Source organism: Botrytis cinerea, chromosome 2 (genome assembly GCF_000143535.2).
Source record: "Botrytis cinerea B05.10 chromosome 2, complete sequence".
Classification (NCBI taxonomy): domain Eukaryota; kingdom Fungi; phylum Ascomycota; class Leotiomycetes; order Helotiales; family Sclerotiniaceae; genus Botrytis; species Botrytis cinerea.
In genome coordinates this window covers 976,188-996,701 of record NC_037311.1, presented here as the reverse complement: position 1 = coordinate 996,701, position 20,514 = coordinate 976,188, and the positions used below count along the sequence as shown (strand labels likewise).

Here is a 20,514-nt window from a genome sequence, read left to right as displayed (position 1 = left end):
ATTTCAGAACGTAAGGGCTCCGCCGTCCCTACCGCTCACCAAACTTTTACAAGGCTAGCTCATTGGCCTAGAATTTCACAGGCTCTTTCATTAAATCAATATAGCACATAAAAGTATTCATAAATTTGGGTATTCGTATTAAGTACATATCAGAAAAAGGCAGCAAGCTAGCTACGCATTTGAGAAAGAAGAAGAAAACAATAAACGCAAGAAGTGTACATCTGTGACGTGTCGGTCACCCAAATGATGCATTTCCCTAACTTGCTGATTACTATAGTGATCCTGTTTGCTCATGAATTTAAAACCCAAAGTTTTTTTTTTCGAGGTGGCAAACCAGAGCCATGATCGAGGTATCTTGTACGCCCAAACGCCACAGAAATGCGTGATATGAATTGTGTGAAGTAAACCGTCAAGGGGATTGTTGTGCGAAAGGCCAACGTCATGAAGTTCAATATGTAACATGAACTATGTTCCTGGTGGAGGTGGTGGAGGTGCGCCTGGGAAAGTGAATCCTGGGGGAAACATTGGCATACCATTAGGAAGTGTTGGGAGAGGATAAGGGAATGAGCCCAATGGGAATGGGGGCATAACCGGAGGAACTGTATTGGCAGGGAATTTGTGACCTTCGTCCCGATGGTCATCCCGACGGTCATCTCGATCACGACGATAACGAGGTCTCTCATCCTCCTCGTAATCACGAGCGCCAGATTTTGGACCATTCTTACCACCGCTGTCGGTTTGCATGCGACGGCTAATTGCCTTAGACGAAACACCTTGACCAATTTCAATATCAGGCTCTTCGACAACCATACCAGGTTCAATTTCTTGGCCACCACTGCCACCAAATTCTGCATTAAGCATCCACTTTCGGTCGGCATCCGTGAGTTTGCTAATCGGAATGATGCTGATACCTGTTTGATAATCACTGCAATCACGTGGTCCGAAGCCAACACCCCAACGAGTCTAGAATTGAAGAGTTAGCAATCAGTTTGAGTGTGGAAGGTATTTATATTTAATGTACATACTCTCAATGAAGAATCGGGACTTCTGTTCTTTTCCATGGCCTCTTTAGCTTTAACAGCATGCTCACGACTGACCATCTTGACGAAAGCGTGGCGCTTTTCTTTGTTAACAATGCAAGTTTGCACATCACCATATTGATTGAAGAGTCCCTTCAATTCATGCTCAGAAGAACTATAGAAAGTCAGTATAAACGATAAACTTTCGAAAAGGACAATTTGAATGATCAAGAACCAAGGGGTTTGACTTACGTAACTCCACCAACAAACAAAGTGCGACTGAGAACTGTAAGTTTTGTTAGAATAAATTCAAACATGAATGCAGACAAATTGATGAATTACCTTTAATGTTTCCTTTACCAATCGAAGCGTCGTGTCCAACCCACTTGGGTCCACTGGTGTTTGTTCTGGGAGGTGTATTGCTGCGACGGCGTTGGGGGCTACGTTGGCGGTAATCATTACCTCGGCCGCGTCCACCTCTACCGCGATCCTCAGAACCTCTCATACGTGCTGGAGATTCCCTATCAAAATCATCACGACGGCGAGCAGTTGGAGAATCACGACCACCCCAGCCACGTTGAGGAGATGGGGATCTAGAACGACGACGGTAACGTCCAGGTGGTGATCTCATAGAATCGTGGAAACCATTTCGGTCACGTGCATCATCTCTGACACTCCAATTATTTTGAGCATGAGTATTTTGATTTTGAGCAAATGGAGGTGGTGCAGCGGCTGCAGCTCCTTGGTTACCCATGGCTGCTAAGATACCAGCAATTTGCTCAGCTGGAACACCAGTAGCTGCAAGTGCCTTGATTAAAGCTACCTGTTGTTGCGTAGCTGGATCGAGATTACCGGGAGGATTCATTGGTGCTGCACCTGGGAAAGGACTTGGATTACTGGCAAAGTTCGGCATTCCATTACTTGGACTCTGACCATAAGCAGGCATCGAAGTAGCCGGGGCATTTACAGGTTGAGGAGCAACTGAAAATGGCAAGCTTTGGGTTACTGCTTGAGGTGGTTGAATGGGATTATGCTGCGCATGTGATACATTGTATGAATTAACAGGTGGGGTAGAAGCAACCGGCGTAGGTGTAGCATTTTGACGGGCAGTATTTGACATGTTTGCGAGAGCTGCTAAAATCGAAGATGTGTTAGGGGGAACGGAAACTTGTTGTGGAGGTGCCATAGTCGAAGTTGCTGAAGATGGCTGTAAACCTAAGGCTCCTTGAAGATCTTTTGGAGGACTTCCTGGAGGTGTTGTAGATTCTACATGGCCGGTGACATTATGGTTAGATATGCACAACATTGTTTTCTCTCGGGATTTTATGTGATAATCTTACCAGCATTCAACTTGTCTTTGAATCCATTCAACATTTGCGCAGGGAAGGTTTGTCCCTTTTCCCAAATATCAACTAGTTTTTTAATCTTGTCCTACAAAAAACAACAGATGTCAAGTAAGTAGGAATTCATTTGGAGGATTGGTAAATATAGAGAAGGTGCACAATGATATCTCGGTTGAGGAACATATATGATATCTTGGAAGCAAATTTTCACGCAGACATAGAACATGGCTATGCTGGAAACTACTCAGTTCGAGCATTTTGAATATACTGGGCGTACCTTTTGATCATCGGGAGCAGATTGGATTATGTCGTTCATAAAAGCGGGGAGCAATTCCTTTACTTTATGTACACCAGCAGCATATGTGCCATCCGGGGCAGAACTATTTATGGTTTGTTGAGCAAGTTTGGCTTGTTCGGTCCATTTTCGAGTTACAGAGTCTACGACGTAGAGGGTGCCAAGCTTGTGGGTGCCAGGTGTCTTTTTAAAGTGAACATATAATTTCTGAACCAGAGCGGATTCTTGCTGCAGAGAGGATGAGATGTTAGTGAGAGCTCGCAGGCAAGGAGGGAGATGGGGAAAGACGCGGCGACGGTGGCAATGGGAGCAGGAGAACATGAGATTATCGCATACCTGGATATTTTGAGTGCAGAGGTTTGTAAGGCCTTGAATTCGAGATCCTGATACACCAGGAGGTTTTAATTGTACCATGGCTTGAAGGCCGGCTTCTAATTCTGCTACGGCGGAAGACATAATGAATATGACTTCCCAACCACTGAAGATATGGACTCAGTTCTTCAAATCAACGCGACGAATTGATATCGACGAGGTGACAATTAAATCTAGATTACTCTCTATGATTTGACTTTTCACCAGCTCGATTCCAGATTATGGGCTACGATGAAAATTTGATGAACGAATCTATCGCGACTACGGATCTGCGACCGTCACGTAAAGTCTAGAGCTCTTATGAACTCCGATAATATTTTGGAGAGAGTTGTGGCAGAAGGTAGAAGTCGCTACGAATGTAACGAGAATTTGATTACTTTGCTTTACCTCGGGTTCAAGTAGATGGAGATTAAATGAGTTAAGGGAAGTTCGAAGATGTTGAAGTTGTCGAAGTTGTCCGAGTTGAAAAAGGTTGGGGCTTATGTGTAGTAGCTTCGATCATTCGACCAGTCATTGAGGTAAAAGGCAAGGTCTTGATTTTTACGACGCTAGTTAGTCATCCATCAGCTGTACTGTCACGTGCAGGACACGAAATTATCCATTTATCAGATTACGATTCCTTTGAGAGAATCTCATTTCTTGTTTCACTTTCCCCGAGGCAATGAGGGCGAATGGAACACCTGATTGGCTAAGTGGGAGGAAGGGTGTGAAAAGCAAGACAAAACAACCCAGAGCGAATTCTTCCATTGGTTGGATGGAAGGCCAGAAAAACAACAGATTGAAGACAAGGTGGCTTACCTAATTAAGTGTGGAAGAAGAAATATGAATTAGCTAATTGAATGGTGAATCTGTTAACTAGCTTGTCAACATATCGATTCATTATACTTGACGTGCATTATGAATCAATTGCCGCCCTCTCTCGCCGGCACCGGTGCAAAGGGCACAAAAGACTTGAGAACTGGCGGGGAGTTACCGATCGGGTATTGCCTGGGTGTAGAACATAGCCGCCCTCGAGCCGCCCGTATCTACTGTGCCTACTTGTACATGTATTGGCACAACGTAGTACTTTGTTAATTTCGCCCCGCCATATCTATACAATAAACCAGATCCCCAGTTGACTGGAGAAAAGCAATCAACGCTGTTCCTTGGCTTAACCAATTGAAATAATACAATTATTGAAATCTGTGGGGATTTCCGTCTTACATTCTCGGGATAACTCGCGTTTATCAAATACCAAGGTTGACGTAGTTGAGGTAGGGGAAGCTTTCTGCGTGCATTGGTGCATTGGTCGGCCTCAACGCTAGCGGGTCTCCGACCATTTTTTCCGTCCACGAGCCGGAATCTGTTCTTAAATTTCTATTCTATCATACCTACATTTTTGCATTTCTACTGGAATTACTACACATCTCTCATGATGGCATCCCTTCGTATTGGTCAAACTGCTCTTAGAGCATCAATGAGAGCTCCAACTTTCGGTGCTAAATCCGCCGCCTTCAATGGCTTGCGATGCTATTCATCGAAGACTCAGGTATATTCAAAACCTTTCTCCATGCGGCACAAACCAGCTTTACTGACTACTCTTCTTTCTAGACTTTGAAGGAGCGTTTCGCCGAGCAACTTCCAGAGAAGATTGAGCAAATCAAGGCTCTCCGCAAGTAAGAAACATCTTATCGATTTCAAAAATCGACACTCACTTGGCATCTACATATACTTATTTTCGCAGGGGTTATGGAAACAAGGTCATCGGCGAGGTTACTTTGGACCAAGTCTACGGTGGTGCTCGTGGTATCAAGTCCTTAGTCTGGGAAGGTTCAGTCCTCGACTCCGAGGAGGGTATTCGTTTCAGAGGAAAGACTATCCCAGAGTGCCAGGAACTCCTCCCAAAGGCACCAGGTGGACAAGAGCCTTTACCAGAAGGTAAGACCTCATATGACGCCCGCTGCTATCGCAATCACTAATTTATCCTAGGTCTTTTCTGGCTCCTTTTGACCGGTGAAGTTCCCAGCGAGCAACAAGTTCGCGATCTCTCTGCCGAGTGGGCCGCTCGTTCCGACGTACCAAAGTTCGTCGAAGAGCTCATCGACCGATGCCCAAGCGATCTTCACCCAATGGCACAATTCTCCCTCGCTGTCACTGCTCTCGAGCACGAGTCCGCATTCGCCAAGGCTTATGCTAAGGGAATGAAGAAGAACGAGTACTGGGGTCACACTTTCGAGGACTCCATGGATTTGATTGCCAAGCTCCCAACTATTGCCGCTAGAATTTACCAAAACGTCTTCAAGGGCGGCAAGGTCGCTGCTGTCCAAAAGGACAAGGATTACTCTTTCAACTTCGCCAACCAACTCGGATTTGGCGAGAACAAGGATTTCGTTGAATTGATGAGATTGTATCTTACCATTCACACTGATCACGAGGGTGGTAACGTTTCTGCTCACACCACTCACTTGGTTGGATCCGCTCTCAGTTCCCCAATGTTGTCCCTTGCTGCTGGTTTGAACGGTCTTGCTGGTCCTCTTCACGGTCTCGCCAACCAAGAAGTCTTGAACTGGCTCACAAAGATGAAGGCTGCTATTGGTGATGATCTCAGTGATGAGGCCATCAAGAACTACTTGTGGTCTACTCTCAATGCCGGTCAAGTCGTTCCAGGTTACGGTCACGCCGTTCTCCGCAAGACTGATCCCCGTTACATGGCTCAGAGAGAATTTGCCGAGAAGCACTTACCATCGGGTAAGTTTAACCGACCACGTGATTTACATTTTCATATCTAACAACACAATCTACAGATCCTATGTACAAGCTTGTTAGCCAGGTGTACAAGATTGCTCCAGGAGTATTGACTGAGCATGGAAAGACGAAAAATCCGTTCCCAAATGTGGATGCGGTGAGTGATCCTATGAGATTAAAGATATATAATTTAATAGCTAACGTTTTTCACAGCACTCTGGTGTCTTGCTCCAATACTATGGTTTGACTGAGGCCAACTACTACACCGTTCTTTTCGGTGTTTCCCGTGCCATTGGTGTCCTCCCACAATTGATCATCGACCGAGCCGTCGGTTCCCCAATTGAGCGCCCCAAGTCCTTCTCCACCGAGAAGTGGGCCGAGATCGTTGGAGCCAAGTTGTAAAAAGGATATCAAAGGAATAGTGGGGAGGTAAACTTAGTGATACACACATGGACGCCCTGAATTAATGACCAAAGGTGTAGACTGGATAGAGCCAACCATTATAAAATTGTAGAATCGTTTTTCCAAGAAGTTGCAGTGAAGGAAACCTAGAGCAGGGATACGCACACATACTTCTCCTCATGATGATCCAGTGTATAATATAATGATTTTCGCAGAAGAATAAAGACGAAGAGACTCCACTATCAATCCGGTATATCATACATCCTGCTGCTTGCTGACATGTGTCTCATGCCCTTAACATTTTAGATACACAAACGAACACATACGCGGATTGGTTGGAAAGGTTCGGTTCATTCCAATGATTCAAATTCGTCAGGACATTCAATCTCTTTAAAGCATGCAACCTTTCTCAACTGCAACCCCCAGCCTACACATAGCAAAGAGGCCTCAAGCGATCAAATACTTAGCCCATCCCAACCCCAATCCAGATGCAAATATCAACCTCACCCCAACTTCGTTATGCAAATCTGACTAGACATTTCACTTACTCATCTTGCTCGCGTTATATCACTGACGAGTCATCACTGATTTTTGACTAAATTAACTTATTTCACTGAGGTTGCAGTGTGTGGGTTTATATTTATTTATAGGCTGGGAGGATACTCTTAGGCTGGGGGTGATTGATGAGTTCGGCATGTGAAGGGAGGAAGAGGCAGGAGAGGGTGGAGATGTAAAATGTTTTGATGATAGGTTGAGATATTTTTGGATTTGAGGGTAGAGAGATATAAGAGCGATGGGTTGGAGAGTTGAGGATAGGAATCAAGAGCAGTATTGGAGTTTGCCGACGAAACAGGCCGGATTTGAATGTTGACTTAATTGTGTTTGCAAATCAACCACAAATTAATACATAAAGTTTGAAAATATTTGATGAAAATTTGACTTCCATTTATATCAACGTTTTTTTTTTAACATTTACAGATGGTGTTTATCGTGAGACTCAACCGTAACAAGTAATTATAAATACTTTCCAAAGGCCCTCGAATTCAGCCATTACTTCGGCTACGTAGAGGGGAGGGGTTAGACGAAAATAAAAAGTTAAGAGAACATGCCGATGTAGTACCATGCTTTTGCAACCTAGGTACTCGACGCAGTCCTGAAACCTAAACATATTTGGGGGAAAGCGTGAGATCCTGAGTCCTGACACTGCGTACACAGTAGAGAGTCGTTTAGAAAGCAAGGGATGTGCTATGGGGCTTCAGAGATAAGTCGTCATCTCGCATCGCAAGACTGATGTGATAGTCTGAGAGTGTCTGATTTCAATCAACTCACCAATCACTCGGGAAAATAATGGCGATGAGATCATGATAACAAACAATAAGTGTCCGAACAGAATCAAACAATGTCCGAGTCAAGAATGCATACAACGTACACATGTGATTGACAACAAGATGCCGTACTAGCAAGCCGATCAATTCAGCTCAAGACTTCATCCAAAGGGAAAAAAAGCAATATCGATACCAAGTTGCAGACCGCTTTTAAAATCGGACCGGACTTCCCCAATGAATCAACAACACATGCAATTCGTTGAGCTTGAACTTCTCAACAAATGGCCGAGGCTTCCAAGGTTGTTCCATTCTTTTTCTTTAGGGTCGCCCAAAGAGTATCTAGCAGACTTTAAATAGCAGTAGACCCTGTGTCGACAAGAAATAAGGTTGTCAGCTTGTTAGGTGGACAATGATTGAGTATATGTATGTATCAGGAAAGTTGGACCCGAGTAGGAGTGCTGAATGATTTGATAGAGACGGAGAAAGTTTAACTTGCTCGTGCTGGTGGTGGTGCTGGTGGTGGTGGTGAATGACATTCTGCTGGCCCCGATTCATTTTCTTGAAGGAAAGAATGTGGTGGTAAGCAATGAAGACTTTGGCGATTCCAACAGCACAGTACTTGTGTAATTCATCGAGTGGTTTCTTTAAAGTAATTTTTATATAATCTCCTGCTGGGTGAACTTGGGTAACCTTTTTCTTTTCTTGCTGTCTGCACCTTCACTCCAAACAAGAAGTTTTCAGCATTGTCAACAAATTCCCACATGCCCCCCTCCCCCCCCCTGTATCTTATCGGGGCCCCATACCGACCACCGCTCCAAAAAATTAGGGTCCACCTGGTCTTTCATTAGCTTCCTATCTTTCGCGAATACTGTGGCAGATCAGCTAAGCTCTCCTTTCAACAAACACATATCTCTCCCCTCCCTCTCATTCCCTTTTCCTTCCATCCATCACATCTTCCCTTACTTAGGTACTTTTCATCCAACAACAACAACAACAACAACCCTCATTCTCACCACCCTTTCCTTTGCGAAGAAGCAACCTATTCCCTTGGTCAGGGCCCCAATACAAACACCATCAACCTTATCATGTCCGCTGTCGCCGCCAATATGCCCATCGTCGGCAAACCCGCCGTCCCAGAGAAGAAGCCCGTCAAGTTCTCAAACTTACTTTTGGGTGCTAGTTTGAACTTGTTCGAGGTAACCACTTTGGGCCAACCGTTGGAGGTTACAAAGACTACTATGGCTGCTAATAGAGGGGATACTTTTGCGGGTGCTCTGGGTAGAATTTGGGGGAGAGGTGGTGTTCTTGGATGTGCGTTTTTTTCTTTCTCTCAATGATTTTCTTGATTTCCAAGTCGATCCCATTCTACGATTCGATTTATGCATTTTCCTATATACTCCAAATCTGCCAGAATAACAGCTAATGATAACCCCGCTACAGTCTACCAAGGACTCATTCCATGGGCCTGGATCGAAGCCTCCACCAAAGGTGCCGTGCTCCTCTTCGTCGCTTCCGAAGCCGAATGGTACGCTCGTTCCTTCGGCGCTGGTGATTTCACCGCTGGTATCAGTGGAGGTGTTATTGGAGGTGTTGCTCAAGCATATGCTACCATGGGATTCTGCACCTGCATGAAGACTGTCGAAATTACCAAGACCAACATGGCAAAGGCTGGTGTCAAACCTGACGGTACCATGACCACTTTCATGAACATCTACCGCAAGGAAGGTATCAAGGGAATCAACAAAGGAGTCAACGCCGTCGCCATTCGTCAAATGACCAACTGGGGAAGTAGATTCGGATTGAGTCGATTGGCAGAAAGCGGTATCCGAAAAGTGACTGGCAAGGGTGAGAATGGAAAGTTGAATGCTTGGGAGAAGATTTTGGCAAGTGGATTGGGTGGTGGATTGAGTGCTTGGAATCAACCTATCGAAGTTATTCGTGTCGAGATGCAGAGTAAGACGGTTGATCCTAACCGCCCTGCTAAGATGACGGTTGGCAATACTCTCAAGTATATTTATAGTCAGAACGGAATTTCGGGCTTGTATCGTGGCGTTGTTCCTAGAATTGGGTTGGGCGTTTGGCAAACTATTTGTATGGTTGCTATGGGTGATATGTAAGTTTTCTTCCCTCCCATCATCCCTTCACTACTCCTCAACATCTATCCAAATATAACAAATACTGACACAATCAACAGGGCAAAAGCTTACGTCGAGAAATTGACGGGTGAAAAGGTCACCGCTAAGCATTAAGGCGTTTTGGGAATACCTGGCTTGCATGCATACACACATATATCTGGCATTGTTTTGGTTCTTCTGGTTTTTTTTAACGGAGGCTTGCTATGATCTTCTCAGAATAAGAGTAGAGGATATGATTTTAATGATCTGATATACGATGAATGCGATTGCAATTGCAATGCGAATTAATAGACTATTTTCAGGGTGGTGGATAGATGATATGATGGCGAGTGTCTACTTGCGTGGACGAATTTAATTGGAATCAAAGTTTTTCAATATGCGTTAATGTCTTTATTCGCCTTTTGATTGTATTGATGAATAATTTTGCCTTTTGGATTTGTTTTTTTTTAGCCTTCCATCCTTTTGAATTGGGATCTCTTTTCGATGAGGTCATAGCAACTTCCGAGGTCTCGGGTGAATACGCTTCTCTACATATATAGTACGAGTGTTGACCTTATCTTTTGTAATTGGATGCGTTTGTACTTGAGGTTTGTTTGGATGGGGTGGGTGATTAGCTTGGTTTGGAATTGGAATTTGGAATGTGGGATTGTGACTGGAAATGAAGATGGGGATGAGAGTGGTATTGAAGATGCTGGTGTGAGGATGGGTATAACGACGTGTATATTTACAAGTATATATATGAAGATAATGATGGGTAATTAAGGTATGAGAGAGGTACGAGATGGGAAGAAAGGGGGTGTTAAATGCATCGTGTGGATCGTTTGTATAGTATTCTTCTAGATTTGGGGAGGGATTAAGGATGATGGAGGTGTAAAAGTGTAAAAGTGTGTGTTCGCTGGGGTTTGAAGGAGGGGGTGGGGTTTGAAGGGGGGAGTTGAGGGAGGATGATGGTAGTTGTCAGGTGCCAGGTGCCAGATGCTAGATGGAAGGTTTGAATACGAGTAGCAGTGAGGCAGGAGTACTATGTGTTATATGTATTTGGATCCAGATATCCTCTATTAACAGTATTCTGTGGAAGAACCAGATTATTTCCTGAATATGATTAACAACAAAGTCAAGATTCGATAATCAATAAGAATGTTGGTGCCAGGGATCACAAATGTTACATATTATAAGGAGTTTAAGCCTGTACGAGTAAAGTGTGCTATAAAAGTTTATTTAAACAATCAAAAGCAAGGGAAAACGTGATGGGGAGAATGAGAATAGTCTGCCCAAGCTGGAGGAAGATAATGCAGAGACGGCGAGACGTAGGTGAAAGTACTAGAGTATAGAACCTAAGGTGTCAGAGCTAACGAACAAGATGATGCGGATGAGCAATGCCCACAAGCCACCAAGTGCTCTGGTAATGCAAGCTAGTGCACAGATTGCCGAGAATGAGATTGAGCTAACATCGTGGAAAGCTCCATTGACGCAGATGTATTAAGAGAAGAGGAGACTGTTATGCGATGTTATAATAGAGTTTCTAAACTGATTCTTGTTTGGGGCAAGCTCATGCTGGCTTCGACACCTGTTGCTATACAATACAGTGAGTGTTAATCTTCGTTGAGTTTTCATACAGAGGGAAATATGCATACCCGTTCCGTCTTCATGGAACTCAGAGTATGGACCAGCAGCTCGATCAAAATTGGCCTGTAGCTCAGCACGCTTTTACTCTTCAGGGCCAGTGTGGGAAAACAATGATTAGCGCGGGGTCATCCAACGGCGTCGCTACCATGTCTGGAATAGAGCAAGGATTTTACTCAACTTGAAGAGTGAGGAATTACATCATTTACACTTTAGGCACAAACATTGTGGTAGACTTCAACCGCTCGTTATGTGTCCTCTGCTTATTGGTGATATTACTGTTACACAACATATGAAATTGAATTATCAATTAACCGCCTTGAGCATCTATCGCTTCTGGGTTAAAAGTGTGGTATCGACAAACTAGTTTCTATAAAATATCACCACCTATTACTTTTAGTTTAGTTGCACAGTGTAGCCATGGGAGTTGACGCCGGTTTCGATATAGTTCCTCGTCTGTCTAAAGGAATTGTAGACAGACAAAAATGGGGACGATTTATCGACTTCATCAAAGAGTATTACAAAGATGACAACCAGGTCGAGATAAAGCCAAATTACATCGACTTCAAAGCAGGGGAACTGTGTGAACGGAGTGAATAACTTCAATTCAATTACCACTGTAATATAGCAACTGTAATAAAGCCCTAAGCGAATGCGAAAGAGACTAGCTCTTTCTGTAAGCCTTTATAAGGCTTACTACTTTCAATACGTAGCTAGCTCTTTAGACAGAATACAATTAGACATACAGGACCTACGATATTCGTGGGTGCTAGGTCTTCCGTATCCTTCTCGTACCAACAGGAACATCCCAAGCTTCCCTTCGAGGGACACAAGTGTCTGCGTTTCAGCTCAAAGGTATCGGGGTCTATCGCAGAAGAAACGAAGGCAGAAAGATATATCAACACTGTGACACGTATTGCACAAGAGCTCTTCGGTTCTCGTATCCGGTGTTGGCACGAGGGTGCCGATCAGTTTGGCGTCTACAACTGGACTGAAGTCCATGAATCAATCAGGCCATATGAGCAGGTCGATGGTGCCTCCCCGATATCGTGTCTGTGCTCGATAAACAATGTTTAACATCTCAGTTGCAGCCAGATGAGCTTAAGACTCCGTCCAGCATCTCCCAACTGCTTGGTGGCACTGACCCTATCGCGGAGCTGGGAATTGCGCTTTTCGAGATTAAGGATATTCCCGGAAAAGGCAAAGGTCTCGTTGCCCATTTCAACATACGTTGCCCATTTCAACATACCTCAAGGTACCCGAATCATTTGTGAGAAGCCACTTCTTAGGGCTGGACCTATGCCTCGTGATGAGCTAGAGGGATTCCTTGGGACAAAGTTGAAGGCCATGTCCAAAGAGTCACAGCGACAGTTCCTGTCTCTTCATAACAGCTTCCCGGCGAAGAAACCATTCAGCGGTATCTTCAGGACGAACGCTCTTCCGTGCGGCTCTGGGTCTTCCATCGGCGGCGTCTACCCAACATCGTGCTTAATCAATCACAGTTGCATGCCGAATGCCCACAATAACTGGAACAGCGATAAGGAGCACGAAACTATCCATGCAATTCGATCGATTGAAAGAGGGGCTGAGATCACAATATCGTACGACCATGGCGGGACGTCAAGTGAGCGGCAGGCATTTCTTAAAGAAAGCTTTGGTTTCTCCTGTACTTGTAGTTGTTGTGCCCTCCCCCCTCTCTCGCTCCAAGCTAGCGACAATCGCCGCACACAGATCCAGAATCTTGATTACGCTATTGAAAATCCATTCCGCATGTAAAGCAACCCACAAGAAAGCTTGAGGGACTGCTACTCGTTGATTCAAGTCCTCGACCAAGAGTTCGACGGGTGTGCTGGCGCATTAATTCCTAGACTCTACTACGACGCCTTCCAGATCAGCATTGCGCATGGGGATCAGGCACGCGCGAGTATATTTGCGGAGAGAGCCTATAAAGCTAGGGTGACCTGTGAAGGTGAGGATAGCTCTGAGACGCTGAGAGCGAAGTCTTTTGCGTTGAAACCAGCGGTCCATGGTAGCTTTGAAGTATATTCTAGGAAGTGGAAAAGCGTGAGAGATTCGGTATCGAAGGGTTTGGATACGGACGATTTTGACAAGCGGTTGTTCAGGCAGAAGAGTTAAGCACCGCACCTCTCATACTAGTGTTATTCTGAAGATATGCGGGCCTGTGATGAAATTTACAGTGGTATTTGGACTGCTGTCTGATCTTTTCTTTGTCCTCAATATCAGAATGTTTATTTTGCAACTTAAACATCCCAGTACGACATGCGATCCCTAATCACTTATTAGTAAAGGATCACTTATTCAAAAAGATTGTCGACGTAAAGCTAAGGCGCGTTAAAATCACTTGTGCTCGCCATTGTTATGCCTTTATTCTGTCTCTTGGGGAATGTTGCCTCTTATCCGCGCACCCCAGCATTGTGACAGACCACACTCTAGCCGCCATAACAGTGGTGGTAGCATTTCAGTATCATGATAGAATGTGGATGTCTACATTCATTCGACTTCCATGTTTAAAAAGGCAATGAAAACCTAATAGTATTGTTGGAAATTAACGGATGTCTTATTTTCGTATTGAAGGATACCCTCTGTAAATTCAAAGTGTAGTAACGATGCAATGATAGATTTTTGGAATTAACAGGTCAGCAGATCTGGGGAAGGTGCATAATGTAAATGAGATGAAGCGGGCAAAATTTTTAGGGTATTTGTAGATTTTATGTAGCATAAACTCGAGGAACCTACGATTTGTCTCGTTACAAGGAGCGTCTCGGTACTCTGGAATAGACGTCATGCACAAAAGTAGAAAATAACCAAGGTTACATATATGGTTTGAATGTTTCTAGGGGACGAGTAATTTGAGAAATACGTGGGAGCAAATAAACTCCAACGCCAGGGATGGACTTCATATCGCTTGCCTATCTCACGAACCCTTCATTCATTATGGGGATTGATTCACTTCTCTTCCCAATCACAAACGAGATCGATCTTCTGCCAGCAGCAAAACTAATAGCAAAACTCACCAAAAAACATACAACAGTAGGGATTCGCTGGTGGTCACCCACCCAACTACTAATCTACCGATCTGAAGCTTGTGTATGGCAGAGCGGACGGGATGCCCAATTCTCTTCAGTCTATGGTCGTATGTGACAGATCATGCTTTGGTTGAAAGTATATACCACTGAATCTGTCGACGACACCGTTTCGAACCCAGACCCCCACGCCCAGGCAACAAGCGAAATGAGTGAACAACAAATATTGTTTACTGAAACATGATTTGGTTGAAAGATGCAATCCCAAAGAATCTGCGATTGCATCCAAATTAACGTCGATTTCCATTACATACAGGATATGATATGAAAATAGTTGACAACGTGGGTTGACGAACAATAGCTCTACGATATGAGACCACTTTTGGGCCAAGAATCGTTGGCCGACGGGCAAAGTATGCTCATTTGGATGTGTGCCCCATAAATCTATGTGGGTGGATAAGAAAAGTTGGGGGTGAATGTTCTTATCGGGCTGGGGAAAATATTCCTCGAAACAACAGTTTGATGATGGTCGAATAGTACAAGTACTGGAAATTGAGGAATTACTTCAGTGTTTTGAAGTGCAGGCATTCGACTCAAAGGCAGATATAACAGTCTGATATAGTGTATTGCGACTGCTTCCCACAGTTGGAATCGCATTGTTCCCCCAGATATCTTGTATGGCAATGCCAACAGCTAGCCAAATAGTGTTGACTTATTTCACCACATCATGAGTAATGAGTGTATGCCTGATGAGTTGAGACAAATGAATCTCTGCTCAATATTACCAATTCTTTTGATACTTAATATCTTAGATATCCCATTTCCAAAGGGGATTCACTCATGATCCTTTTCCCTTGGCATCCAGAATTGGTACTGATCCTTAGATCTTCAAGGTCATACTTGCCATGATTTTTTATGCTGAATATATCCAACTTATTCGAAACATTAAAATCATATGAAATCGGGAGAGCCGTTCATACATGATGGCAGCTCTCTGCGACTAAACTAACGCCGCTATTTTATATTTTCTATAATGAAGATTCGATAGTTATAAGGATAGATGAAGAACAACTTCATTTTTTCGCCACCAATGGTTTTCACACCACCATTTTAATTCAAAAGATCATTCCGCAGTTCAAGACTTTAACATCCAGACTCTTTGTCGGGTATATCCGTACTGTCAGAGACTTGCCCACGCCATATCTAATCTTCAGTTGGGTTCAGATGCAGACTTCTACATCTCTTCTTTGAGAAACTTCTCGCAGCATTCTATTTGGAATACCTACGGAAGAAACGGCTTCTATTTATCACCCCAGTTATAGTCTTAAAATCGAACACTCGTTCGTCGCCTAACACATGAACGAGATAACGCTATTTGATGAGAAATCCTGCAAAAATTCGAATGTCTAGACACAGCATAGCTAGGATAGACTATAGCGATGCACAATGAGATGGAACTCTATCGCCGAAGCCGAAGGAGTTGAATAGAGGGACTGCGACTTCACAGTACAATGAGCCGAAAGAGTACAAAACAGCCGACAAACAAACGTAATACCATGAATTCCATCCAGATTGATAATAAACATCTTCATGTTTGGCGACAATGGGCCGAGAACACTTGATAGAGGCCACTAGATCTCCCAATCTTCGGCGATTAGAGGAAAGCTGCGACGAAGAGAAAGAAATGGAAGGTTAATCGCGTCATAAAAAGCTTAGAAACAGCTGAGGACATTCCATTTATTTGAATATTTCAATTCATTGCAGCCAAGACCTCCCCGGACTGTGCCATTCTCTCGTCAAAGAGATACTTTTATCCGATAATTCTCACGCTTCTCAAAGTAAACTCCGAAACGACTAGGGATGGTTCTGACCAGCATTGTAAGCACAAGGATGTATTTGACTTCACTCGCTGCATCAACTGCACGATGATAACACGGGCAACTCCTTTTGGCATCCTTGGCCGTCTTCTCGGATGAACGTCGTGGGAGGGAATGTGAGGAAAGGAACAAGATGGGAAATATTCTGGAACGTTGGATACAACGCCATCCAACATTCAACGTCCAGAATATTGGGATAAAGACAAAACTAATTCCGGTTGGACATAGTCATGAGTGAGATTCTAATGCAAATCTCGAAGAACACCCTTACTATATATCATTAAAGAAAAGAAATATCTCCTGCCCGCGCGGGGAATGAATCGGTCCATTTGATGTTCCAAAGACTTGTTGTTGCATTCATTATTATTGTTTATCAGAGGCGATAAGGAATTTCTAAGGGTCATTTAGTACCACCAATAGGCCTGGCTCCTAAAGTCCTCCCCCTTCACTCGATGGATCCTCATAATTTCCAAACTTCACTTGCTTCCAATGAATACTTCAACGGAGCTGCAATTGATTTACAGTTACCTCAACAATTGAACAACAATCCCATTCAACCAGGCCCAAGATCCTACAAGTCGCGCAAGTATCGACCTTGTGATTTTTGTCGAGCCCGTCAAGTAAGATGTTCGATATCTTCCGCCCCGCCTTGTCAATTGTGCATATCTCATGGGAGAAGCTGCACATTTGTCGATCGGCCAAAGAAGAAGAGAAGGCCAAATCTTGCAGCAAGCAATGGTGATCAGAGCAGTGGATCTACAACGTCTACTTGTATGTTACAACACATTATACAGCCATGCAAAGGTCGTGTGCATATCTTGAGAGAGATTCGCTGACTTGTGTGTCTGTGAAGCTACTGCTCCTTTGCAACAATATGATGTCTCGGCGGCCCAGCTTAGTCCCAGCTTTATCAGCCAATATAGCGAGCATAGCTTTCAGAGCTTGACGGGACATGATGTCTTGACTGAATCGACTTCGTCTCCGGACCAGCAGATTCTCGTCCAAGATGGCTCGCCTATATATAATTTGGATCCTTACCTGAACATGATGCAAAACACACGAATAAGGCCCCTCGATTCCCAGCGTTCTACAAAATCGGCAAGATTTGTTGGAGAAATGGGTGAATCAAATCCATACCTGCTGCGTCATTATCGCTATAATGAAAACGACGAATGTACAATATCAAAGTTAACCTACCGGCGAATCAAGAACTCCTCGCCACAAAATGACTTTTCGACCCAGAAAGGAGAACCTCCTGTGGTCTTTATGCTAGCAGATGATAGCTTTGCGCAAAAAGGGGAGCCAAGGATAGATGACGATATTCTCAGTAAAGCTGAATCAGATCTGAGGGGCATGTTCACAGATCAAGAAGCCCTTCGTCTTATAGGTCTTTTTTTTCGATTTGTATACCCCTATTTTCCTATTCTATCCAAAAGCCAAATATTCCAATCACCAGGGGTACTCTCTCCTGCGATTCTACATACACTACCATTTTCTCTGTTGTCGGCAATATACGCTACAGCCCTACCATTCATACTGTATGATGATTTTCTTGCTACAACTCTTATACATTCACCTCCGACATCACATGAACTATTTCGTTTGTCCTGGCTCTTCATTCAGCAAGAACTACACATCCCACGACTTGCAACAGTACAAGCGTGTCTATTGTTACTACAAAGAGCGCCCACAAATCGATATACAACCGACACACCTTGGAAAACGAGTCTTGTGGGATGGACAGTGAGTCTTGCCCAGATTCTGGGTTTGATGAAGGAGTGCAGTGACTGGAGTAGTATACCAGTATGGGAAATGAACTTGAGAAAAAGGCTTTGGTATGGGGTTTTTGTCATGGATAAGTGGGCGTCTTTGGGCGCGGGAATGCCAAGCCATATACACGCGGATGATTTTGATGTTCTCCCACTTGAAGACAACGATCTTGAACCATCAAGTCCCGGTCCTAATCAACCTATCGCAGAATCAGAACCGGATTTAGAACACTTTCGGTTACTAACCGAGCTGACCGCCATTCTCAGCGACATTATTGATTCATATTATACGTTGCGAGCAACACAACGTACATCCAAAGATTTCTCTCTGTCCCTTGAACTAGCAAGACCACTCCGCACGCGGCTTAAGACTTGGAACGATTCATTACCTCCTTCTATGTCTCTCCGTCAAACAGAACATTTAGATTCGCGCGGTCTAGCCCAATTAAGTGGAAACCCATCACTTTCACTCGCCTATATCATCGCAACCATGACACTATTCAGAGCTCTTCTCCGACCTCTCGAAAACTTAACAAGCGTAGAAGAAGACGCAACAATAGGTAGTCGTCTAGCCGTGCGAGCTGGGGCGAGAGAATGCGCAAAAGAAGTTGTTGAATTTGTAGAAAATCTTGGGAGGGGATCTTTAGATGCCTTTTGGCATTCTTGTAAGTTTTAACCACTCTTCCTGTCCACAATCGCTAATTGAATATCAGGGTCTCGTGCAAACTTTGCAATAGCATCATCGTTTCTGATGCAACTACTCGTCACATCCGATAACGAAACCGAATCGGCCGAGATTCACGAGCTTGTGACTCGTTGGAGATGGGCCATGAGGATTGGTAGTGGCAATACTGGCAATGGACTTATGAGTTTGGGTTTGCTGAGATTAGATGGCTTGTTGCTGAAGAATGGTGGCGCGGAGGTGGGTGTATGAATTCTGGACAATGCTCCGTATAATTTGTTGTGATTCTCTTGCGGATATTTTGGAAATATCTACCTAATATGTATCATAACATCTGAGAACGTCATAGTTTGCGCTATGTAACAAATATCCTGATAGAAGACGAAGGTTTTCAAGGTAGTAATATGCCTGGTGTTATAGGCTTTGAGGAGAAACAGATGGAACAATGAAAAGAGGCGAAGAGAAATTGGAAAGGGGAGGAGTTACGATTCAAATATCGGCGCAGCGGTGCACGAAGGTATCTTGGCAGTCGTGACCAAAGGACCTGGGGAATAAATGAATACTCGATCGTTCCTGAAATGACAAGATTACTAAAACAAATACCAGAATGGGAATACTACAACTTTATATCTGCCACCCAGTACAGATTTCTCAACCCTCGGACCATCTATTCCTTTCTCTCTTTCTTCTTCTCATGGCCATTTTCTCCTTTCCCATCCTTTTCCTCTTCTTCCTTCTCTCTCTTCCTCTTCTGAATAGCTTCAGGAGGACTATCTTCGATCAAGTCACTCTTATCGTTTAAGCCCGTCCATTTAGGTAATCCATCAGGAATATCTACTAGACGTCTTGAATAAAACATATGACATCTATATCACCAAAATCAGTTAGCAAATCCTTCATATCATCCCCCCCCCCCTTCACACAGACAAAAGAAAAACAATAACTTTCAGACAGAGGGAGAGATAATTAAGGAAGGGAACTAACGTAGGATTAAATTTCTCCTTCTCCTCTTGACTCTTAAACTTAATCAAGCTCGGGAACAGCAATATCATGTTTCTGCCCTCGTCCATGATGGGCGTACGACAGTATGCACAGCTCACTTTGCAGGGAAGCTTGTGACGGGTAGTTTTTTCTTCGGATTCGTACCTAGCCGGGGTGTTAAGTGGTGGACAAAATGGCAAGGAAAATAATAGAGATGCTTCAAGCAAGGGAAGAAGGGGGAGAAAGCAGTCGAGGAGGGAATCGGGAGATATATGTACGTACCAGCCTAGATCATGATGTCCATGTGTGAAATTGATATCTTCTTTATGGAAAATTGCAGCCCATTGGAATGGCGCTCCTACGGATCCGTCGTATTAGTATCTTCTCTCTCGTTCTTATCCATTCCCCTTTCCTATCTCCTTCTTCCCCTCCCCCTCTCCCGGAAAGACTCACCATGCAAAACTTGACAAGTCGTACAATGACAAAACTTGGCACTCAAAGGGCGCTCCCTACTCAACTGATACTTCACCCGTCCACAGTGACAACCCCCCTCATACAGCACTTTAAAATCCTCATCATTTTCGTGCACTTTGTACGGGACTCTGAATTTCCAATCATTGTGGTCGCCTTCGATATCCTCGTCTTTGTGACCTTGGGATCGGGCTTCGTTTTTGGCGTTAGAGGTGGAATTGTTTGAGGAGGGGGACATATTGCGGGTGTGGTAGGATTGAGTGGGAGTGTGGGATGTGTGTTGATGGGGGTAAGAGGAAGATACGGGCTTTGATTGGAACGCAAATGAGAATGCGAACGTGAGGTAGATGGAAGATGATTGAGAAAGAAGAAGGGGCTTGTTGATGTGAGTTCTACGTCTTAAAAACATCCAATCGTTGAGAAACAATTAGTATTATACATGGACAGAACAA

At 44.0% G+C, this 20,514-nt stretch overlaps 5 protein-coding genes across 5 annotated transcripts; 3 read left to right on the top strand and 2 right to left on the bottom strand.

Moving 5' to 3' along the window:
* Positions 1 to 99: 99 nt before the first annotated feature.
* On the bottom strand, positions 100 to 3,508 carry Bcnrd1. Its single transcript, XM_024691200.1, has 7 exons — positions 2,994 to 3,508; positions 2,640 to 2,885; positions 2,360 to 2,450; positions 1,362 to 2,285; positions 1,272 to 1,305; positions 1,026 to 1,194; positions 100 to 963 (listed from the first exon to the last, which is right to left on the bottom strand). The coding sequence occupies exons 1-7, from the start codon at positions 3,111 to 3,113 to the stop codon at positions 466 to 468; spliced, it is 2,082 nt and encodes a 693-aa protein (XP_024546970.1). The 5' UTR covers positions 3,114 to 3,508; the 3' UTR covers positions 100 to 465.
* Positions 3,509 to 4,334: 826 nt separating this feature from the next.
* BCIN_02g02750 (hypothetical protein) lies at positions 4,335 to 6,417 on the top strand. Its single transcript, XM_024691199.1, has 6 exons — positions 4,335 to 4,557; positions 4,620 to 4,684; positions 4,753 to 4,946; positions 4,998 to 5,756; positions 5,813 to 5,910; positions 5,967 to 6,417. Exons 1-6 carry the CDS (start codon positions 4,441 to 4,443, stop codon positions 6,153 to 6,155), a joined length of 1,422 nt encoding a protein of 473 aa, XP_024546969.1. The 5' UTR covers positions 4,335 to 4,440; the 3' UTR covers positions 6,156 to 6,417.
* Positions 6,418 to 8,271: 1,854 nt separating this feature from the next.
* Bcyhm2 lies at positions 8,272 to 9,999 on the top strand. The gene is made up of 3 exons (XM_001558760.2): positions 8,272 to 8,791; positions 8,921 to 9,593; positions 9,675 to 9,999. The coding sequence occupies exons 1-3, from the start codon at positions 8,566 to 8,568 to the stop codon at positions 9,727 to 9,729; spliced, it is 954 nt and encodes a 317-aa protein (XP_001558810.1). The 5' UTR covers positions 8,272 to 8,565; the 3' UTR covers positions 9,730 to 9,999.
* Positions 10,000 to 16,323: 6,324 nt separating this feature from the next.
* BCIN_02g02730 (hypothetical protein) lies at positions 16,324 to 18,938 on the top strand. Its single transcript, XM_024691198.1, has 3 exons — positions 16,324 to 16,930; positions 17,013 to 18,593; positions 18,642 to 18,938. The coding sequence occupies exons 1-3, from the start codon at positions 16,612 to 16,614 to the stop codon at positions 18,860 to 18,862; spliced, it is 2,121 nt and encodes a 706-aa protein (XP_024546968.1). The 5' UTR covers positions 16,324 to 16,611; the 3' UTR covers positions 18,863 to 18,938.
* Positions 18,939 to 19,184: 246 nt separating this feature from the next.
* BCIN_02g02720 (hypothetical protein) lies at positions 19,185 to 20,400 on the bottom strand. The gene is made up of 4 exons (XM_001558765.2): positions 20,045 to 20,400; positions 19,874 to 19,949; positions 19,595 to 19,756; positions 19,185 to 19,476 (listed from the first exon to the last, which is right to left on the bottom strand). Exons 1-4 carry the CDS (start codon positions 20,298 to 20,300, stop codon positions 19,278 to 19,280), a joined length of 693 nt encoding a protein of 230 aa, XP_001558815.1. The 5' UTR covers positions 20,301 to 20,400; the 3' UTR covers positions 19,185 to 19,277.
* Positions 20,401 to 20,514: the final 114 nt, after the last annotated feature.